This window comes from Spodoptera frugiperda, chromosome 28 (genome assembly GCF_023101765.2).
Source record: "Spodoptera frugiperda isolate SF20-4 chromosome 28, AGI-APGP_CSIRO_Sfru_2.0, whole genome shotgun sequence".
NCBI lineage: Eukaryota > Metazoa > Arthropoda > Insecta > Lepidoptera > Noctuidae > Spodoptera > Spodoptera frugiperda.
Window position 1 is genome coordinate 2,752,979 of NC_064239.1, and position 22,426 is coordinate 2,775,404.

Consider the following 22,426-nt stretch of genomic DNA (forward strand, 5'->3'; position numbering starts at 1 on the left):
GAGTAATAATATACGTATACCTGTATAATTAGGTTGAGTGACTTAAGTGACCTGGATCAGGAGGTACATACGTACAGATACAGGTCCCTTTTACTCTTTATGCTGGTCTAGATGCTATGTCACATGTCCAAAACATATGTAGACTCAAATGATAAAGGATTAAATAAAGTATTAATGATAAATGCATTGGTCTGGTAATTAATCTGATGGATTTGGAAAAAGTGTGCTTGTATGATAATGTTTTGGCTTAATCAGGACGTGAATTGGCTCGCTGTTATTGCAGCGGTAAGTCCCCTCATTGAGGAGTGGCTAGAGAGACGTTACAGCGTCCTTACCATTTGGCCTGTGTCAGGTGCTTACTGAACATGATGCCACACAGGAAACACTGACACTCCCTATCATCTCACCCAAGGCGGGAAAAGCCATTGGATGATTTTACCCACTTAAAAGGAAACAACGTGAAAAATAAAAACAAAGCATAAATTGTCACTTATTTATTGTCACGTAAATACGTACACATTTATCAGTATTTTTCAATGTTTTTTTTTTTACTTTTTATTTAACTTAGTACTTATCTAGGTACATTTTAACTTCGCCAAAATCATTAATAAACTATGTTCAAGTAGTACTTGGTGATCATTTAGAACTAAACTTTCAACGCACATTATCTTCTGAAGACATTATCTTAGGTACATGATTCATTATTTTTCTCTCATCTTACCTATACATTGTGATTTGTAGTAATAAGTCAGTGTCTAAATAGGTTAACGTTAATATGAAAATTATATTTTAAAGCCCTGCATACTTTATTTACTAGGTACCTACTGACATTTTTTATATATTAAACATAATAAAATACACATTGTTAAATGATAAAAATATGGTATGCAAAATTTTCCGCTCTGTGTACCATTTTTATACTCCGAGTTATTGTGAATTTTGAATTTGAGAAACCGATAAATCTGCTGGTGATCAATAACTGATAATTGTATACAGATAATTTAATATTTTTATACTAAAAACAAGAGTATTTTAATTGATACATTACGATTTGTCATCTGAGTAATTCTAATGTTAATGTATTTAATTATGAATGGCTGTCTTGCCCTAGTTAATGCTAGTAGCCTTTTCTCTTTTTCTTGCAGGGCTTACAAAATTTACAATCTTTACAAACATAATCCGTTTTGCAGGGAGGAAGGCAATATTCCTCCTCGTCACCGGTCGCGTAACATCGACCCATGTTCAACATGTCTTCGAAATCACACCTGCGAATTATATAAAAAAATATAAGTTTTTAAACTGACATGGTTACTAACACTAGATTTGAATATTTTCCATGTGAAATATCAGAAACTCATAGAAATAGAAAAACATGGTAAATATCCAGTTTCAAGTTCCAATTTAAAAAAAAGAATGCCTAAAATTTTGAGGTCTATTAAAAATATGGCTATGTTGTATGACACACTTATTTCGGAACAGCAGCTAAAGAAAAGTACCTAGGTAGAATAGTACAAATCTCTACCATGAGTTTACTATAGTATGCAATAGTATTTGTCGATAGTCGCTAGCGACGACGTAAATTTTTTGTATGTCAAATTTTACAACGCCTCTACCGGTCACCTTTGGAACTAAAATTTAGCTTCAAACTCATGGTAGAGGTACTGAATAAATCTCGCTTGCAACCGCCCAATCTTCCAGAGCTGCGGACTATCTAGCGGGTTTACCGGGGCTTCGGCTCGAAAAGCAGGAGTAGGTGGTTTTTAGTCAGTATAAGTCTGACACTCCCTCTCGCCTCACCCAAGGCGGGAGAAGTCATTGGATAATTTTCCTCCCTTAAAAAAACCTGCCAATCACCTGCAAGTCACCATATGTTCAGCAGTGGACGTCTTGTAGCTATATAGATATCTAATACTCTATATAAATACTCACCTGCTTTCTTCCAACAGTTTCCTCTCGCTGCCATTAAGTTCGGGTATAGCGTATTCAGTAATGCCCCCCTTGCCGACGGTGACTGGTGTGGCGCAGTACTTCATGTTGTAGCATTTTTTCGGATTCCCTTGCTCCACTAACGCACTGTCTATGAACGTTGGATTCTCAAAAATACCTGGATAATTGACAATAGGGCAAAAATAATACTTATTGAAAACTAGCAAACTCGAACGGCACACTCCGTTTCACCAGCAATGATTTTTCCTGTTTTTCTACTTATCTCTTGATTTTTTCCTGAATTTTCTTTGCCTATAATATAAACCTCACGGAGCCCGAGACCTTTCCAACGAATGCAAAACCGTGGAAATCGGTTCATGCGTTCTGGAGTAATAGCGTCAGGAAGGAACTCCCGACCCTTTTTTATATAATAGATAAACATACTACTCTGATAAAGATATTTTATGTTTTCTACTCGAGATAATAAGCGTAACAAAACACTTTTGTTCAACATTTTTTTAGCATTTATTAAGTCCATCTCTGCTTACGCCTTCGGAGAATGCGTGGTGCTGAGTCTCAAAATGCCCCTAACACACTCATCATCATCAGCCTATAAGTGGCCACTGCTGACCAAAGGTCTCTTCTCACACGGAGATTATAATTATGTTACTTGTCCATCACTGCTTACGTATTTGGTGAATGTGTGGTGCCAAAAAGCCCCTAATACCTTGATCTTCATCATCAGCCTATAAGTGGCCACTGCCGACGACAAGTCTCTTCTCACACGGAGAAGGTTTGAGCATTAATCACCACGCTTGCTTATCAAAAATGCGGTTTGTCTTATACTTTACTGAAACCTATTTGGCGACTTCACCCAATAATATGGTTCATAAAGATTTTAGCTAGTTCATTCAAATACGAACCTTTCATAAGATTGACGATAAACCTGGCAGTCGCGAAGCCGATGGACAGATGTCCTTGCTCGTTGTTACTCTTCACTTTGCAGATGAGCTCGTCAGCTTCACGCACCAGTCGAGTCAGGCACGCCGTCTTTGACTTCATTACAACAGAAATATACAAAACTTTGAAGAAAACTTGGCATTTTTTAAGAATATTGCATTTTACGCCCATGAGACAGAAATCCGTCGTGTGTACCTATACTTACTAACTAAGATCAAACCATTTTCCATGACAAATCTATAAACCCACAACATAGTACAATAATACCTAATTACAATAATTGTTAGCCTAGCTAACAGCTAAAAAATTATTTAACACATTCGTTCAAACTTATGTTCTTAAAGGACAATCACCTCACAAGAGAAGCCTAAAAATGTGATCGAAGTAAAATAACTCCATAATCGTTCATCTGTAAGCAGTAGCTTAGGGTTGACTCACACATCGGGCTACTTAGTAGATGTACGTATCATAAGCCTTTAACCGCCGTACTCAGAGAAATTTAATGGTTACTTGACCTAATCCATATCAATTGTTTTCGGAACAGAATCATTACTAAGGAATAGTTTAAGTACCTAATCATTAGATGTCTCTGAGTGCGACATTAAGAAACTGTATGCTGTTATTCAAACTCACTTGTGGAAAGTTGTCAGCTTTTCCAGCAGAGAATACTGGGACTCTGGTACATCGACCAGTGCCACAGACTACTGGCAGACTACTCTTGCTGGGGTCAGCTCCGGTGACGGAACAGAACAGCTGGTTGGCGCGCATCGCATTGATCGCATTCACACCCAGCACGCGACGCTTGTCGTACGCATGTGCCCGCATTAGGGTCTAAATAATTAAAACTTTGTTTAATCTTTCACCAATAGTATAAATAGTATAGATACTTCTATCGAATAATAATAATGTTAACCCAACAAAAAACATTTTCATGTACCTAAATTGTTGATGGGAAAATGTTACCTCGAAGTTTCTAACTCTACTCACCCTAACTTTCTCATGTGATATTTTTGTGTGATTGTTGATTCAACAGATTTACTCAACGTATATAAAAAGTAAATCTGTTGAATAATAATTTACGTATACGCGATGAAGTTCGTCTTGTTTAAGACCTAGGCCAACTTTGGCTATAACTTTAGGTTGAAACAGTACATAGATAAGAAAATAATTATGTTCGCTAACGACAAAAATCAATTCAAAACTGTGAAAATGTGTCTTGCCTAACGTAGGTATTTTTTTTTATAAAAATAGATTTTTTGTTAAAGTGTTCTCCTTGACTTTATAAGTGAGATATAAGTACTATAAACATTTTTGTATAATTTTCAACTAACATGTATGCACAGCGCAAAGTTGCAGTCGACAGGTGGCGTTTGTACCGCGATGATGGCGTGTGGGGCAAACTTTGCGGTGGCTATGGTGGTCGAGCGGACATGTTGCAGGTTGTGGAAGAACAGCTGCCGGTCCAGCATGTTGCAACATGGCGGCATCAGGTACGCTCCGCCACAGATCAGCACAACGTCAGCATCCTATACCACACACAGATTTTAATTAGATGCCTGTACCTAATGTAACTGCGGAAAAGCTTTTGCAGGATAACAGCTCTATTAGGTACTTACCTAAATAGTTGAATAACATTTTCGTCCGCTGCCATCTACATAGGTAAGGCACAATAAAGAACACTAGCTGCGTCTTGCAGCCAAGGTTTATATTCTAGTACATTAATTTGTTGCTTTCCATCAATGCAATTTATGTTATAACTAAGTACATACCCGCTCATCTAGTTTTAATGTAAGCTCGAGGAAAACCTATTCATTGCAGATAAAAGCAAAAACCTCACATGCAGTGCCTCCTTGAGGAACAAGCGGCCCTGGTAGGCTTCCACCTCGGTGCTAGTGTCGATGTGTGCGAGGTCGTTGGCCACACCGAGCACTCCTCGCTGTGGGAACTCATCGTACATGGACAGGATGCGGATCACTTTCTGCTGCTTCAGAAATAAGCAGGCGATGCGGCCCACGTCGCTGCCAGCGCCTACCACTGTTACCTAATGTTATTGATTATTAACTAAAGCGTAGGGAAGATGAATATCTAAGTTTTTATAAAACCATGAATTAGGCACAGAACTCTGGTAAACCAGCTTTGCCAAGGCTTACATGTTGAAATTACGTTGCGTTTATATACCTTTTTTTGTGGGGGAAAATCATCCAATGACTTCTCCCGCCTTGGGCGAGTTGAGAGGGAGTGTCAGACTCTTACTGACTAAAAACCACCCCGTTCCTTCTCCTGCTTTTCGAGCCGGAGCCCCGGTATACCCGCTAGGTAGTCCGCAGCTCCGGATCAGGCATCAGCCCTACTGGGCCCCATCTGTGTGCGTTTATATACCTACGTTTTACCGTTCTGTCCTACCTAATTCAATAACAAACATACACTGGTATCTTTGAGATACCTGCATAAACAATAAATCTGTTTAGATACGTTGAAATTCACACTACTACAAAACCACAGCTTGCTATAGTTTGCTGCTATCGTGTATCGACCACAGACCTTCCGCGGCGGGAACCGAGGCACGGGGCAGTACTTCTCGCATTCCTTTTCAATCTGTGCTAAAGCATTCGACTGCACGAAGTTCTGGTATCCTCTAGAAGATTGTTCTTTTATTTTCTTCTTTTTAAGAAATTGTGGTCCCAGCATTTCCACGGGTTTCAGACACCGGTTGAAGTAACCAACGTGCCGTAACATTCTGAATATTGTATTGATCTCGAAACTCTTATTTTTTTACTTTTTCATAGGTATTTGGTACTATAAATTTTTATTTATGCTTGCATTGTTTATTTCACTGGAATTTTCTGCCAATTGGATGTCATTTTTTGCCACAGGTGATATAGAGCATTTTATATAAAGAGGATACGTATTGGAATTAAGAGTAATAACAAATGGGCCCAGTAATACTTTGCCCAACCCGGGAATCGAACCCAAGACATAGTGTATAGACTAGTAGTAGACCGATTCGAGTGGTCGCAGTTACGACCAACGAGCCAGTAACAACTTCTTCGAAATATTTTTACAATTTAGCCTATATTTAGTAACTTCGCGCAACTTTGTGCGCACTCTTTGTCAACCTTTTGCTAAGGTTATAATGTGGCTTGTTTAATATGTATCTTTACACGTTGCTATTATATCGCTCTAGGCGGGGTTGGGGTGTCCGAAGCTTAGACTGACCCAAAACCACACCGTTCGAACTCCTGCTCCGAGCCGGAGCCATGGTATATGCCGTATATACCGGCTAGTAGCCATATTACTAGCCTCGTCAATGAACTATCGTAATAGTAATAATTAGATTGATTTTTTAGATTAATAACTATGAACCTCCACCTTAGTAAATACAAAAGCGTTTTAGAAGTCGTAAAATAAAACAACAAGTAGAACAGACATCAATTTAATAGATATAAGTTTCACCTATATATTATGTTTAACATTCATATTGATTATTATTATATTGTCTACCCATATACAGGCATACTTGTTTATGTATAGATACAACACGGAGGAATTAAAAATGACTAGATCTATAGAGAGTGAAGCCGCCCTGACAACTTTACGTATCAACACTGTTGCAGTACCGTAAGTACAAAATACAATCTCGATATTGGTCGACGTTACTTTCAAAAACATTACAAGATATCAAGAAAATAAGTTAGGTATTTACTATAACACAAAGATTTCGACAAAGTATAGAATTTTGCGCTCAGTAGGCGGCGCCACTGTAGAAAAAAGGTCATGTAGTATGAAATGGTGGCAAAAAACTATATCATTATATAAATTATTATTTCTTCATTTTGTGTACAGTAAATGCGAACATTTTAGTGCTCAATTTCGAGTAGTTAACAGATCTAACAATACTTTGAATGCCTGTTGAACGTAACATCACCTCTAATCGATTTACCTACATGAATGTATGACACGTAAATATCGAAACAATCAAATGCTCCATTACAAAAACTGTTGACAACCTTCCAAATAAAACTCTACAATAAATAACTAAAATAGTACTTAAGGCGGGTTTAACGAATACTAGGTAATATCGGCTTGTTAATTAGTCATTTAAAAATGAGCTTCAGATCTAATTCACTTCGCAAACCACGCCTTAAAATTACTATATTTTACTGATATCATTTTCTGGCACACGATTTACAAAATAAACTTAATATAAACAGATCTTTGCTAAGATTCAAAAAGTGCTACTAAATCTAGAAAAAAAAAACTATTAAATCAACAAAAACAACAACATCAACATCAATTTAAAACATCCTTTTTATATGCAATTATACTCTATACTCACACATTCTCTATGGTTACTTAAAAATGCCCGCAACACTTTTCAGTCGGTTATATTTAAAAAAATAACATTTGAATGATGAAAACGCTTCGTAAATACAATTAAAAATATAACACAAACTAATCTACAATTAACTGTCTTAAATATTTCGAAAATAAAACATGACTTGTCTCAACAAATCATGTGCGGTTCGAAAAATAATTTTAAATTATTTTGCAAACCAATTGGAAGCTTACTATAATTAAATTTCAATTTTTTACACAACATCTATTATTGTGCACGTATCTAGTGTAAATAAAATTTCAATTCATTGTCGATAACTTGAAAACATATTAAATATATTTAGCTGACGAAACGCAAAATATCACTGAATCTTATAACGAACAATAATAATGGTATTATAGCTGTTATGAATCACTTATTTAATTAAAATAATAATGTTAATAAAATGCTTTAGCATGCTTTTAAAATTAATTAGTAATGAGCTGTATGAGCCAACTTTAATGTCGATCCGACACATACATATGTAGGTAATAGAAACTGTATAGGAGAATCGTCTAAGGATGAAATTAGAGCTTATTTAAAGAATACTTATAACACAATAATGATCATTAAAAACTTTATAAATAATAGTGATTTACTCATTATGTCTCGTATTTAACTATGGAATTCTAATCAACGAATCTAGACGTTAAACGTTTGGTATTTGAGACAAATCACCGAATTAAGTTCAGCGTTTGATATCAAAGAGAAAGGAAATGCAAAGTCTTCGCAGCAACGCGACAAATGTTCTTAAAAATCCAAACCAATACGAGATGTAATCAGTAAAGCAATATGCAATGGGATTCCTATTTTTACTAACACTTACATATCATCCTTCACGAATCCTCAAATAAAGTAGAATTTACGATAATTTCAATCAATCAGTAGTTTTATATTACTGCTCATACTTTAGGTAAACGTGTCTTATTGTGATTTTAGAATACAATGAACAGTCAATACGAAATTGGTTAATTGTTTAATAGAATCGAGATGAAAGAACCTAAATGGCTTTATAATATGTTCAAAGATCACTGAAAGTCTATAACCCGGTTCCTTATTGAGAATATTTGTGCACTGAGCGTGCTCCGAATTGGTTAGCCAATAGCAAATAAATTAAATCTGGAAACAGCATGATTATTTATCAGTCGTGAAAATGATACTGCAAGGCTTGTTCACACGTCAGCGCCCGACGGCTCCCTACGGGGAAGTGACAGATAACTAAGAGGCACCTACTGCAGCTCCGAATGTCGAACATTTACAACTACCTCGCAATATATTCACAACCCGTCGCTAACGACGCTTAATAAGTAGATCATAAGAAATGTGCCGATCACTTTGTACTCCGCTTGAAAATGTTTGTGGTAGACTATGTGTATTGATAAGTACCTAGTCAATGGAGGTTGGTTGTTAGAACATATAAAAATAATAATACGCACTGTATTATCATTTGGTACATGTATTTGAATGTCAAAATTATTATTATTATTAGACAAAGTTATTAAAACTGAATGTAGATTCATACGAGTTTACAATTTACTAAATTTTTTTTAATTAGCTACACAGGGTGTTCTGTCACGGATCCAACTATGTTTGTTATCCCAAACAAAACATTTCAAGCAGAGTCGTAGTACATACCTATACTTAGTAACTAGCTAGGTACATTACATTTTATAACGGCAGACCCCATAACGCGAAGAAGACATAATCTAAACTATATAGTAGATTAATTAAAATTTGTAAACATGTAGGAAACAACATCAAAAATATAGATTCTAAAATTGGTTTGAAAAATATACATTAGTCTGATATCTGCGTAAAATATGGAAGAACAAGCTAAAAGCAAAATAGACAACATTGAGTCTTATGTATAGTCGAATAGAATACAGAGTTGAAAAAAATACACAGCAACTGCATCATCTATGTAAAGTTTTCTAAAAGTCGACAATGTAAAGAATCGAAAATCTGTAACATACAGAAGCAGGAAGGAACGATGAGAGTAGATTCAGTTAGAGTGAGCAAACAAGGAGAGTGGAACACATTACACACGGAGTACGGAACGTTACTAGCTACTGAGGAAATCAATTTCAAATGGTAACGCGAGAGAAGCGTACAACTGAATGCGACATAATGATGACACAAGCTCAGTGGCGCCCTCTGACGTCACGCCCAGCTGCCTCGTCTACTGACCACTAACGACCATCACCCCACTAAACACACAAACCCGCAAAAGCAAGACAATGCAGATTAAACTCGGAAATATACACATCGCAGCTTAGCTTACGATCTTACTTCTCTCGTAATATAGTAATAGAATAGTCTAGAAATATAAATATAGAATATACATAATCAGATAACTCTTTAAAAAATAAATAGTCAATATAAAAATGTAACAAGTATACGAGTTTCCTTAAAGACTATCATAGAGTAACACTCGAGAACATCGCGCGGAGACACTCCGCCATACATCGCGCTGTCGAAGCTGCAGTCGGGAACTATTACACGCTACAAGATAACTCCTTAACATCTAGTTGGCAGAATCACACGAACTTTAATAATTTATCAATATTATTACAATGTAGCCAAACACGGGGACCACAGCGATACACTACACAAATAAATATTTAAGCAGGATTGATAATATAGAATAAAATATATTAATATATCCTTAAATAGCCAATAAATATTGTATATAAAAATATTGGGGCAATTTTGGGGCAGTCATCGTACCCGAGCATAGAGAGATTACACTTCACAAAGGTAGACAAAGACAAATCGAAAAATACATGAACCATTGAGAACAATCATTGAAGTCCAAACTGAAGGGAAGCTTAGGCCTTCTTGTGAAATAAAGGACATTACGAGTGCGGAACTGCTGTGGTTCTAGTACAGAACATACGTGACTACATCTTACCTAGAGACAATAATTTAATTACACAAGGCAAGAACAAGTCGTGTTTCACTTTAAACATCCGTAATCTACACGTTACACTGATATTATTCTATCTACTAGCTAATTCAATCATTTGTATCAACGAACGGGAATAACAATGCCAAAAACGGGTCATTAGAAGAGATATACTTATTAAAATTTAGTCGTGGACGTCGGGGAAACGTTAAAATCGAGCTGATAAATTCAAATATTCGCCAAAAACCTCAACCACACTCAACAGATTGTGCGTGGCCCCAGACCCCGGCTCAGTAGAGACCGGGCGCACACTAGTCGCTGCGACACACCGCGACATACTGCGACACACCGCGACATACCGCGACACACCGCGACACACCGCGACACATCGCGACACACCGCGACACACCGCGACATACCGCGACACACCGCGACACGCCGCGACACGTCGCGACACACCGCGACACACCGCGACATACCGCGACACACCGCGACATACCGCGGACACTACGAACGAGGAAGGCCACTTACTAAAGCCGCGTCACTGTCCACTCACACACGTACAACACTACAACGAGTACGTTCCTTATTGCGATTGTGTAGGGTCGACCCTAGTCTATACTTCCACGTGGCACGCGCCTACTGCCGGTACCTAACAGAAATACATTTTGTATTTACCACTGAATCTAAACTACAGATTCAACTTACAAAACAACGTACAGCTCACATTTGTGTATATTAACGTAACGTTTATTGATACAGGGCGATGTGACACCGCATATTAAGCTCATGAGGTCGTGTCGATCTAACGAGTACTAGTCCGAGCTACCTCGCACGCAACCATAGCAACCATCCATCTCGACGCTACCAGGGAAGTGCCTAACTTTACAAACCTAAGCATCACAAGTTTCCGACGGGAATCTATAATAATTCCATTACATTATATTACTATTATTATACCTAAACACATTGATATCAGCTCACACGCCTCTATGTTAAGTTTATCAACTATTGTGTCAAGTACATACTTCATAGCAAATACAGATACATAAATATAGTCAAGAGATAGTAAGAGGTTCCCTGTTTCCATGTTTTACTTTCTTGTTTAAATCAAGATTATTTGTGACGTCACATACTACACAAGTACCCAGGTCTTACTTTGTCATCGCTGGCAATTGAAAGACGTGAGTAATGACTCATGCTTTACATAAACAAGTCAGTCACAAATAATCCCAACACTTTTAACATTTATATTTTAACGATAAAAATGTATTAAAAAGTTAACAAATACGAAGGGACAAAAACTCATTACATTCATGGCACTGGCATACAATAACTAGGAATTTGTGCAAGAAATTATTTGGATCATCATAAAAGTAATGGCCACTCTCGTCGAGACCATACTTAAGAAATAATAGAATTTCTAAAAATATTATATTCAAAACCATTTCTCATTTGATAGAATCTCAATAGTAAATAAATCGTCGACGGCAAGACGAACTTTTAGAAATAACAAATACAACACGGCAAGTCAAATACTTTACGATTGGAAATAAATCTTAATATCGATAAACTGTCTAAAATACGAGAATCGATTAAGACAAAACTGTACATCGTATTGCCGTAACTTTAAATCTATCGAATTTAAATTTGGCAACTACACCTCACTTAAACGGTACGGAGAGTGCATAAGTCAGTATTTTAGCGACAGCCGAGTCATAAGTTAATATTGCACTATTTACTTACAACTAGTACTCACTTCGGACACTTTCCTTCAACTAATGACATAAAGAAACGACAATCATTTCGTTCTCTAAGAAAATGTATCCAAATGAACACTCGCCTTAAATCTATGTAAAGTAGTGAATATCATTTAACATTATTTATTGCAAGTTTCGTTTAGAGGAGACGGATGTAAACACTATATTATTGCTGGTACTTACTGAACAACTCGCTGAAATTATACATTAACATTAAACCACTACGGAGAAGATTAATATTTGAGAAGTGTCGCTATAGTCTTGTATCTAATCTATTTTCAAATGAAACGATATTGTGACGATTCAAAAGTCTTACACTACCGTAAGTGGTAATCAGTAACATTAAGTACTTTGAGCCTATGAGAAAGCACCATTGAAATATAAATCACGTTATTATTATAAATAAAACCCGTATTACTCGTACTTTTACATTACGTTCCGCTAAAGAAGTCGCACTCGATGCGGTGTCTATCCCAATGGTATAGGACTTCTTTAACGAAACATTTCTATTTAATCAGTTTATAAAGTTGTTGTACTCCAATTGTTTTACTCTTAATTTACGATTGGAAGTATATTTTATGGTTTTTGGAACAAATGGTTCGTTGCTAACAACTACTCGAGGCGCTTGTCTAAGGCTGATTTATACTAAACGACACAAGCCTCTGATAACTCTATTGGCAGTGAATTGTAACTTAAATATCTTAGATGGTGTTGCTATTGGCACATTAATGAATCTTTAAGTATATTGGAGAAGGTACTTGAGGGCCACACGCTGTGCTAATTAGTTTGGAAGTTTGAGTTAGTCTTGTATGAAACGTTGGAGTAAACAGTACGCAATATTACTTGTTTGTATTTGGTTTCCTTAGTATCAACTATTGCTACCTAGACTGGAGACACTCGTGCACTACTGTAACTACATCTATAGTCTAAATATTGTATTGTCTATCGTAGTTGTGTCTGAAGCTTGTCTTTAGTTACTGACTAAACATATTTGGAGTTTCACCACTACATCGGATATCAGTGCAATGGCCCATTTATTACTACTACCTAAACATTATTGGCGTTTAATGACTAAGCGAAAATGGAATGTTAATCTACAACCTACTGTTACTCACATCTGTTAGTACGATTAAACAATGCAAACAAGCCAATATACATAATATAATATTACGATACTCATATATACTACGCAAATGTTATATAAACTCACGTTAATCATTATATTAATATATATTTGTGACAATCAGCAAAACGCACGTGATGTGTTATGTTCGTACCTAAACTGTAACGAGTGCATTAGACAAGTTTATTACTATTCCAATAAATCATTTATTAAACTTCAACTTGTTGAATATTACAAATAAAGTTTAAACTCTTCGCTAGAAACGCGTTCACTAACCAGAAAATATTGGAATAACCATCATAAGAATGAATTTCATAATAATTTTTAATTTTATAAAATACGGGATTAAACATTATTATTATTAGCTACATGACAAACATGTTTAAAAGGAAGATCTATTTAGGAAGATGTAGGAAATAATTAGGAGATAAATTACCCACTGAGAGCAGTTTGTTGTGCATTAGATATGTATAAGTTAACAACTCGGTAGTGGCATGCGACATGCAACCGCAGCCCGCACGGCCGCCATGACTAGGGCGTCGGAAGCGTTCACCATGCAACCCGCATCGACTAATTCAATAAATGCAGTAATACCAACATTCCCAAGACACGCGAGTTACGATAACCTAGCTACGGCACGAGGTCCATCGTAACGACAAACGAGAAACATTCGCGCCACCCGGTGTCGGAGCTGAGCGACGCGAGCGCAACTAAAACTATGAGATTGCAAACGTAGAGAACAATACTGTCGAGTCACGAGCCGGAGTCGCGCGGGCCGGACGTGCGCCGGCCGCTCCTACTGTTTGCTCCTTAGGCGATAATATCACAGATTCCTAAATGAAAATAACTCGGGCACAGAGACACGCCGAGACACTGGCCGACACCCCGACACTAGCCCTCCGGCGCCCCGCCGCACATGCGCTCCAACTCCAGCAACTCCTGCAACATACACGTACGTGGTGAGTCTTTGTCTGAATATCATTTTTAATGTGGGAGAGCCATGCTTCGGCACGAATGGGCCGGCTCGACCGGAGTAATACCACGGCCTCACAGAAAACCGACGTGAAACAACGCTTGCGTTGTGTTTCGTTGTGTGAGTGAGGTTACCGGAGGCCCAATTCCCCCTTCCCAATCTTCCCCATCCCCATTCCCGAACAACAACCCTTAAATTCCTGACTCCCAAAAAGCCGGTAACGCACTTGTAAAGCCTCTGGTGTTACAAGTGTCCATGGGCGGCGGCGATTGCTTACCATCAGGTAATACGTCTGCTCGAATACCGATGTCTCATAAAAAAAAAAATAGAAAAGAGATGAATAGTGGCGATGTGGGTGTGCCAGGTACCTGGTCGCGGTGCTTGATGAGCAGCTGCAGCAGCTTGTCGTGGGTCCGCGCGAGCTGCTCGCGCCGCGCCGCGTACTTCTGCTCCAGCCGACAACACTCCGCCACGCCGCGCTCCACCGACTGCAACCCACACACGTACACATTACAATATCGTATTTATGCTCTTGTTATTAAATCTACGAATAATCTACTAAGATCACGACCACTTTCTTATTTCCTACCATAGTCCCGGTTGTAGATTTAAAACTGTACATGAAACTAAGTCGCTAGACAAAATTAGTAGAATATGATCAAATATCTCTACGATCACTACAACGCAGTCAAAAGATCAGTTAAAAAATACATAAAACATCCGAGACCTTGGCTCGCTTGTCTGTAAATAGTATAAATTCATCGTATCAAAAATGTAAGATTGGCAAAATATGATCACCTGTGAGTGTATCTCTCGCTTTATTCTATTTATTTCATCCTTATCCCTGTTGGTTTTCTTTGCTAATGCTTTTACGTCCTCCTTCCGCGAATTCGCCAGCCTGTTTAGAATTTCCTTCTTGTCTGCTTCCAACGAATCCTGGAAATACATTATTAATTTCTTACTAACATCCGTAACTTCAAAATTATATAATTACGACATAATAATATAAATTAATTCATTATTATTTACCTTCCTCAAGTTGAACAAGATAATGAACATGTAGAAAAATAAAACAATTGTTGCGATATATTTAACGATTATTTATTGTATATAAGAATCAATTCACATTTTTCCTTTCCTTTTTTCACCTTTAAAATGCAGTAATCCACAAATAAGCTATAAGAGAGGCGTAATAATATAGTTATTCATTGGAATGTAAAGTCACGTAAAATGTCAAAATCTACTTGAGGATTATTTTGACTTTGTATTTGGTGCTGCTGTGCTGAAACTTGTGGATGGCCAAATGAATGCGTTTCCGTCGCAACTGAATCACGTAAAGGCGCGCTGCTATTACTCGTATCATTGCTATCACTAATACTCATGTCAGAGGAATCACTGTCACAGGCCAGAGTCTCATATTTATTCAGGACTTGAAATATTTCCTTTTTTGCCTTGATTTGTAAAGATCGAGGCAATATTTTTAAAACATCTCGTACATGTGACGAAAATGAGCTCAATTCATCGTCATTTTCTGCTTTTTGAGATTTCAAAATATTGTTAGAATTGGAATGGTGCATTGGGTTTGTCTTTCGCACACCTGTAATATATTTGTATATCTCTTCAAAGTTCTTTGTACGAGGAGTGGAAGAGTCGTTCGGTGGAACATTGGTAAAGGTTTGCTCGTTTCTGTCGGCATCAGACGCGGAACATGCGTCGCTTGTGGTCGCATCTGTATTCCGGGCACTGACTTTTTGGTTATCAATATCTAAGAACGTCATTAACTGGCATTGTTTCCATTTTGCAGGCGAGCTATCAGTAACAACTATATTCGTTTTCTTGAAATGCCGATACCTATCTCTTAATTTCTTCCATTGTGATTTGCAGGCCGCGCCTGTAATATGACGCAATAGTTTACTATAACTATTTGTCTCAACAACTTTACTGTATAATCTATTTATTGTAAGAGATGGCTGCTAGCGGGAAGGCCGCGCATTGCACAACATATGCTGTTTATGTTAGCATCTAACCTAACTTAAAACTATATGTAATGTAACTAGTGATAGATTGTACAATGAAGAGTTTATCTATATATCACTTTAAACTCCTGAGATGATATGAATATGAATGTGGCAATATATGACATCAGTAAATGTAATAAAAGCAATAATATAGTACAAATTAAACTTACCGTCTTTGTTTAAACTATTTCCTATATCATTCCAGATCGCCTGACGCCTGTGAAGACTTTTAAACTTTCGGCTATTGGGGTCGTAGAGATCACATTGTTTGGACACCAGATCTATTAATTTTTCAATTTCTTCATCGGTGAACTCATCCATTGTGCGCTGTTCACCGTGTACACCGACACAATGTAATGGCAAGCAGTCTAACTTTACTGCTCTACATATGTACCACTGTCTCACTCTAATGTAAGCCCGATGAAACTTCGATTGGACACCTCGCACACAATAAATGCTAAATATGTGGCGTAGGCAAGGAACGCAGCAAATCCAAACGTTTCATTGGTTATTTTTATCATCGGCAGACAAAGACACATTGGATTTTATCGGGTGACACATGTGTCCTGCGTCAATTATCGGCGGCACTTATAAATTCTTAAAAGATTACCATATTCATTAAATAAATTAACGCTTACAGATTTGTAGCATAATTACTTAGTCTGGCCATAAATACTGTTACACTTAAAAATAAAACAAATATTACATTTGAATTTCGAATCTGTCATTTTTATACGATTGTTAATTGTATTTTCTCATTTTGGCGCGAATACATTGTACAATATTTTGCGATATTAAAATGGAGTGGCGTGATAAAGAGAACCGAATCGCTGTGATTGCATTACACAAAGTAGGTATGGAGCCAAATGCAATTTTTAAAACTCTCCATAGACTTGGTATTAGTAAAATGTTTGTGTACCGGGCTATTAATAGGTACAATGAGACTTGCTCTGTTTGTGGCAGAAAAAAAACTGGCCGTCCACGTAGTGTTCGTACGAAAAAGGTGGTCAAAGCAGTAAGGGAAAGAATTCGAAGAAATCCTGTCCGAAAGCAAAAGATTTTATCTCGGGAAATGAAGATAGCACCTAGAACTATGTCGCGAACATATTTTAAAGATGACTTAGGACTTACAGCCTATAAGAGGCGCACTGGTCATTTCTTAACTGATAATTTAAAGAAGAATAGGGCGGTAAAATCTAAACAATTACTGAAGCGGTACGCAAAGAGAGGTCACAGAAAAACTTTGTTTACGGATGAGAAATTTTTTACAATTAAGCAACATTTTAACAAACAAAATGACTGTATTTATGATCAAAGCTCTAAGGAAGCTTCCCAATTAATCGACAGAGTGCAACGTGGACATTATCCGACTTCAGTGATGGTTTGGTGGGGTGTTAGCTATGAAGGAGTGACTGAGCCATATTTTTGTGAAAAAGGTATCAAAACATCGGCACAAGTGTATCAAAGATATCATTCTTGGTAGGTAGTTGAGCTTCTTAACATCACCATGTTCAATAACCAAGTATGGTCCTTTCAGTAAGACTCAGCGCCAGGTCATAAAGCTCGCAGTCTTGGTTGGAAGGTAACGTTTCGGACTTCATCACAGCTGAAGACTGGTCATCGTCTAGTCCCGATCTTAATCCACTGGATTATGATTTATGGTCAGTTTTAGAGAGTACAGCTTGCTCTAAACGCCATGATAATTTGGAGTCCCTAAAACAATCTATACGATTGGCTTTGAAGAATTTTCCCATGGAAAGAGTGCGTGCTTCTATTGATAACTGGCCTCAATGTTTAAAGGACTGTATTGCAGTCAATGGAGACCACTTCGAATAAGCTTTTTATATTTTTAATTGTTGTATACTTATGTATTAAACTAACACATAGTCAAAGTAATAAAGCTTTTTATATTTTTAATTGTTGTATATTTATGTATTAAACTAACACACTGTCAAAGTAATAAATGTTATTTGCAGTTAAAAAAACACTTTTTCTTTACAATATTTATGGCAGGGCTAAGTATTTCTTAGATTCAAAGTTTTGCGAATATAAATTTTATATTCCAGCTACTGAGACACTTAGGTAGATACTGAGACACTTACGTATTTGTTTTCAACATAATTTTTACCCGTCGGCGTCTGTAAGAGGTACACGCGATACTTTTGGTACTTTCAAAAATAGACTTCGGTTATTTTTGTGCTTTAGATTTTTTATTTTATTTAGTAACGTAATATTTTTCGAAGATTGGGTGGTTCATTGGAGCTGGCCAATCAGCGCTGAACGCGGTAACGGTTCGATTCATTTAACGTAAAACAAACTCGTACGAAGCCCTCAGAATACTCATCCGCGTAGACGTTTAGAGGTGTACTATCTCTACGATCTTCGACCACCGGCTACGATCCATAGTAGTCGAGCAGCGGGTGTAACCTTAAGGCATGGATGCACAGACCGCGGCCCGCCGGTCGAATCCTGGTGGCCCGCCGACAGCAAAAATAAATTGCTACAAGTAAATTTGAGCCAAATATAAAAAAGATTGTAAGCACTATGCAGTGCCACGCTTCAAATATATATTTTTTTTTTTTCAATTTTAATACATTATTATCAATTCTTTATTAATTACCTATACTTCTGAGGCCCGCAATCCGTTCATAATTTGTCTGAGTGGCCCCTAGTCTTAATAAGTCTGTGCATCCCTGCCTTAAGGAAACTGAAAAAGTATAAGTAAGAATATGTACGTACGGAGAGTGCCTTCATCTGTTGGTGCTGGTCGCTGCGGACATGTTTCTCCAGCGCGGCGTACACGGCGTGGTGGCACTTCAGGCGCAGCGCGCGCTCCAGCGACAGGAACTCCGCCTCCTCGCCGCCCGCCGCGCCGCCCTCGCTGCTCCTGACATACCATGGGACTTTACTGCCATGCCATACCATGGGACTTTACTGCCATGCCATACCATGGGACTTTACTGCCATACCACGGGACATTACTGCCATACCACGGGACATTACTGCCACACCACGGGACATTACTGCCATACCACAGGACATTACTGCCATACCACGGGACATTACTGCCAGGCTTAAGGATGAAACTGCGTTAAGCGGACGTGCTAGGTCCTATACAAAAGGGCACGGTCCCATAAAAGTGCTCGGGCGGCAGGCAAATGTAAGCCTGAGTATATGCGAAGCGGGGAGCATTAAACATGGGCTTACCGGCTCTCATTTTTATGTAATATTAATGTTCACTTAATTTTCACACCGTTTAAGTTTAATTAGCGACACTAACAACCCTCACCGTTGTCACTTACAACCACAGCTGGATTATAGGTCTTTTCTCTACGTTATAAGAGGGTTGGTCATAATATTTCTTAAAACATTGGTTAGCTAGTTAATGGCCACAGTTTAAAAGTTTTTTGACAAATTATGATTTCGTTTCAAAACTACACACATGTCATACAGTCATAGCCAAACATAATGTGTACTTACATATTTTTCGACGACAGTCTTTTAACAAGTTTATTGCTGACGTAGAACTTGGAGGTGGGTGGTTTCTTCTCTTTGTCGAACTTGCGTCGCAAGGCATCGAGTTTCCTCGCCAACTCCGCCTGTTTCTCACGGACCACTTTCATCGATAGCAGAGCCTCCAACGTTTCAGCCAACGATTCATCTGACGTGCCATTTGTTTTTCCGTCCGCATCTTAATAAAAAATAATATTCTACAATACGGTATCTTGGTTTCATAAACGAAAAATAAGGGAATTACCCCTGTATCTGTTTGTTTGCAATCATCACAAAAACTACGGATTTTGAAGTGGTTTTCACAAGAGCGTCGATTGTTTATTGAAGAACACTTTAGTGTATAGTTCATGATTATTTTAGAATAGATTACTAATGGAAAATTTTATAAAAAAACATAATATACCGTGTGACTGGTGAAATAGGTTCAATACTTATAGAGAGTACTCGGTACTCGATTGTCGTTATCTTGATATAAAAAAATAGGTGCTTAGTTTAAAAATAAGTGAAATTTGGATAGGTCTCGGTAGGTAGGCAACAGCTGTACAGTGTAGGTACCTATGTATTCTGTGTTGATAGCGACCCGTGCGTCCGCGCGGTGTCCAAGCATTCCGCAGTTAAATAAATAAATACTGGACTCTCGGTGTACTGTGTACGAAGTTTACTAAGAAGTTATTTAATATTTCATTTTTATGTTATTTTATTTCATGATATATGTTCGCATACTATCACGTCCTCAAATATTGAAGGTATCTCACCAGTCAGTCTGTATAATAAAAGTACGTACCTAGACAATTTTTATCGTTGGTAGGTACAGGTGGAGGTATGCTCTCGCTTTCAATCAACTTCCTGGTCTCCATCATGGCTTCCTTAGCGGGGCTGCCGTCCGGAGCGTCATCTAGTTTAATCTGAATGAAACAAAACAATGATAGAACTAACGCCGACAACGATGAACAGTATGCAACTGTGGTTCTTTCCTCAAGAGACCAATACAGAATCAACTTGCACGGTTCTCCGACATCTTTAATTGATTTTGTCTGGACTTTAAAAGAGACTATGACCTCTGAGTTTGTTTCGGCATTTCTTCTCAGAGTAGTCGGATAGGAAACGCCGGCCTCATCTAGTTATTTAATAGATTGACGTGTAAAAGTGTTATTTTATAACCTACTAGCTACTTCCGCGCGGTTTCACCCGCTCTGCTTGGCTCCTATTAGTCATAGCGTGATGTTTTATAGCCTATAGCCTTCCTCGATAAATGCACTATTCAACACAAAAAGAATTATTCAAATCGGACCAGTAGTTCTGGAGATTAGCGCGTTCAAACAAACAAACAAACAAACAAACAATCAAACAAACAAACTCTTCAGCTTTATAATATTAGTAAGTATAGATTTGCAAAATAAATATCATTTATCAAGTTACGGGTAGCGGCGCTGGGTCTGGCGCGGCGCGGCGCGGGCGCGGCGGCGCGACGTCGCTGGGCACGTCGGTGTCCTCGGTGAGGCGCGCCAGCTGCTGCTCGCGCTTGTCCAGCTCGCTCTGGTACTTGATGGGGTTGGCCAGCGCCTCCGCCAGCTCCGACAGCCGGTCCGGCACGTAGTCCTAATCCAGGAGGACACACACTTCTATCAACGGAACTTTAGTTACACAAAGTCAAAGTCAAATAGTCAAAATTATTTATTTCAATTAGACCAGGAAGGCACTTTTGAACGTCAAAGCAAATATAATAATATTAATAACGTCAGTCTATCGGTCAGTCCTCTAATGAAGCTATATATTTGCTCATTCCAAAGTATAGATTCCTATGGAGAAGAACGAGCAAGAAACTCCATAGGTTACTCTTTTCCAATCAGATTCACAATACAATTCATGGTTACATTGTTTCGATTGCTTCAACTATGTACACCTTTGTGTTACTGCTGTAAGATTATTTTAACTATAGAAGTGAATATCGTAAATGTTACATGTAGATAATAGGTGTAAAATAGTGAAAAGTTAAGAAATAGGAGCTCTAAGAAAAACTTAAAAATAATGAAATCACTCAATATACAATGGTAAAATACGAATTATGACGTATCGTTCCAACAATTTAAATATAATTATAAATTACTTAAACGCTTGACTTTTTCTTAATAAGCTTTTCAGTCTGAACAATGGTTTCGATCACATGTGGGTTTTTTCAGAAGCAGCTAAATACGAATAGTGTATGTAAGCATGCAGACCTTTTTTTATTGGGACAAGCCCACCACAACCTCCCATACCGCTGCAACTCCTGTAAGCCAGGATCTACAGTAGATACAAACATGAAAACACCGGAACACTGAAGTCCGGCGCGTCTTAGGGAAATGAATGACTGTCTTGGATCCCGCAACGAAACAAATCAGAAGATGTTATTAGAGGAGAAGAAAAAAGAAAAGGATAGTAACAATAGAACTTTTGACTGCACGGTTGGTGCGGTAGCTGAGCAACAGGCTGCCGCGCAACGGGTAGCGGGTTCGAAACGCACGGAGCAACTCTTTGTGTGATCCACAAATTGTTGTTTCTGGTCTGGGTGTGATGTGTATGTGAACTTGTATGTTTGTAAACGCACCCACGACACAGGAGAAAATCCTAGTGTGGGGCAACGTTTTATAAAAAAAAAAAAAAAAAAAAAATGTACGGCTGCAGACCTTGACGACGACGAGCAGCAGCAGCGAGGCGGGCAGCGGCAGGCCGAGCTCGGTGCGCAGGTTGACGGAGCGGTACCCGGGGCACAGCCCCAGCACGGGCAGCACGCGGTGGCCCAGCAGGCGCCCGCCCTCCTCGTGCGCCGCGATGCGCAGCATGGCCAGCTCCGGCAGCACCACCTAAGGGGGAGGAGTAACCGTGTCACTATT

General features: G+C 38.2%; 3 protein-coding genes across 4 annotated transcripts in view; all 3 read right to left on the minus strand.

The window, feature by feature from the left end:
• Positions 1-972: 972 nt before the first annotated feature.
• Positions 973-5,759, minus strand: LOC118265136 (malate dehydrogenase-like). The gene is made up of 7 exons (XM_050706188.1): positions 5,428-5,759; positions 4,724-4,927; positions 4,218-4,412; positions 3,520-3,717; positions 2,850-2,982; positions 1,930-2,104; positions 973-1,265 (listed from the first exon to the last, which is right to left on the minus strand). The coding sequence occupies exons 1-7, from the start codon at positions 5,620-5,622 to the stop codon at positions 1,118-1,120; spliced, it is 1,248 nt and encodes a 415-aa protein (XP_050562145.1). The 5' UTR covers positions 5,623-5,759; the 3' UTR covers positions 973-1,117.
• A 544-nt stretch (positions 5,760-6,303) lies between these two features.
• The window catches only part of LOC118265588 (1-phosphatidylinositol 4,5-bisphosphate phosphodiesterase classes I and II), a 46,285-nt gene continuing 30,162 nt past the window's right edge, over positions 6,304-22,426 (minus strand). For both annotated transcript variants that reach the window (XM_035578561.2, XM_035578562.2), the window contains 8 exons: positions 22,220-22,396; positions 20,973-21,152; positions 20,338-20,458; positions 19,521-19,731; positions 18,780-18,927; positions 14,821-14,958; positions 14,391-14,510; positions 6,304-13,988 (listed from right to left, as the gene is read on the minus strand). In XM_035578561.2, the coding sequence (XP_035434454.1) occupies positions 13,941-13,988; positions 14,391-14,510; positions 14,821-14,958; positions 18,780-18,927; positions 19,521-19,731; positions 20,338-20,458; positions 20,973-21,152; positions 22,220-22,396 (1,143 nt within the window). In that variant the 3' untranslated portion in view covers positions 6,304-13,940. The remainder of the gene's footprint in view (positions 13,989-14,390; positions 14,511-14,820; positions 14,959-18,779; positions 18,928-19,520; positions 19,732-20,337; positions 20,459-20,972; positions 21,153-22,219; positions 22,397-22,426) is intronic.
• Positions 15,108-16,471, minus strand: LOC118265589 (transcription factor Adf-1). Its single transcript, XM_035578563.2, has 2 exons — positions 16,211-16,471; positions 15,108-15,913 (listed from the first exon to the last, which is right to left on the minus strand). Exons 1-2 carry the CDS (start codon positions 16,359-16,361, stop codon positions 15,228-15,230), a joined length of 837 nt encoding a protein of 278 aa, XP_035434456.2. The 5' UTR covers positions 16,362-16,471; the 3' UTR covers positions 15,108-15,227.

What these genes read in the sequence shown, in the direction of transcription:
- LOC118265589 (XM_035578563.2), bottom strand. Translation starts at nt 16,361, where the DNA reads ATGGATGAGTTCACCGATGAAGAAATTGAAAAATTAATAGATCTGGTG. An exon ending in AAATAGTTTAAACAAAGACG is followed by an intron (nt 15,914 to 16,210) that starts GTAAGTTTAATT and finishes GTCATATTACAG; the next exon opens with GCGCGGCCTGCAAATCACAA.
- LOC118265136 (XM_050706188.1), bottom strand. Translation starts at nt 5,622, where the DNA reads ATGTTACGGCACGTTGGTTACTTCAACCGGTGTCTGAAACCCGTGGAA. An exon ending in CTCGGTTCCCGCCGCGGAAG is followed by an intron (nt 4,928 to 5,427) that starts GTCTGTGGTCGA and finishes CAATAACATTAG; the next exon opens with GTAACAGTGGTAGGCGCTGG. An exon ending in AAGCTGACAACTTTCCACAA is followed by an intron (nt 2,983 to 3,519) that starts GTGAGTTTGAAT and finishes GTTGTAATGAAG; the next exon opens with TCAAAGACGGCGTGCCTGAC.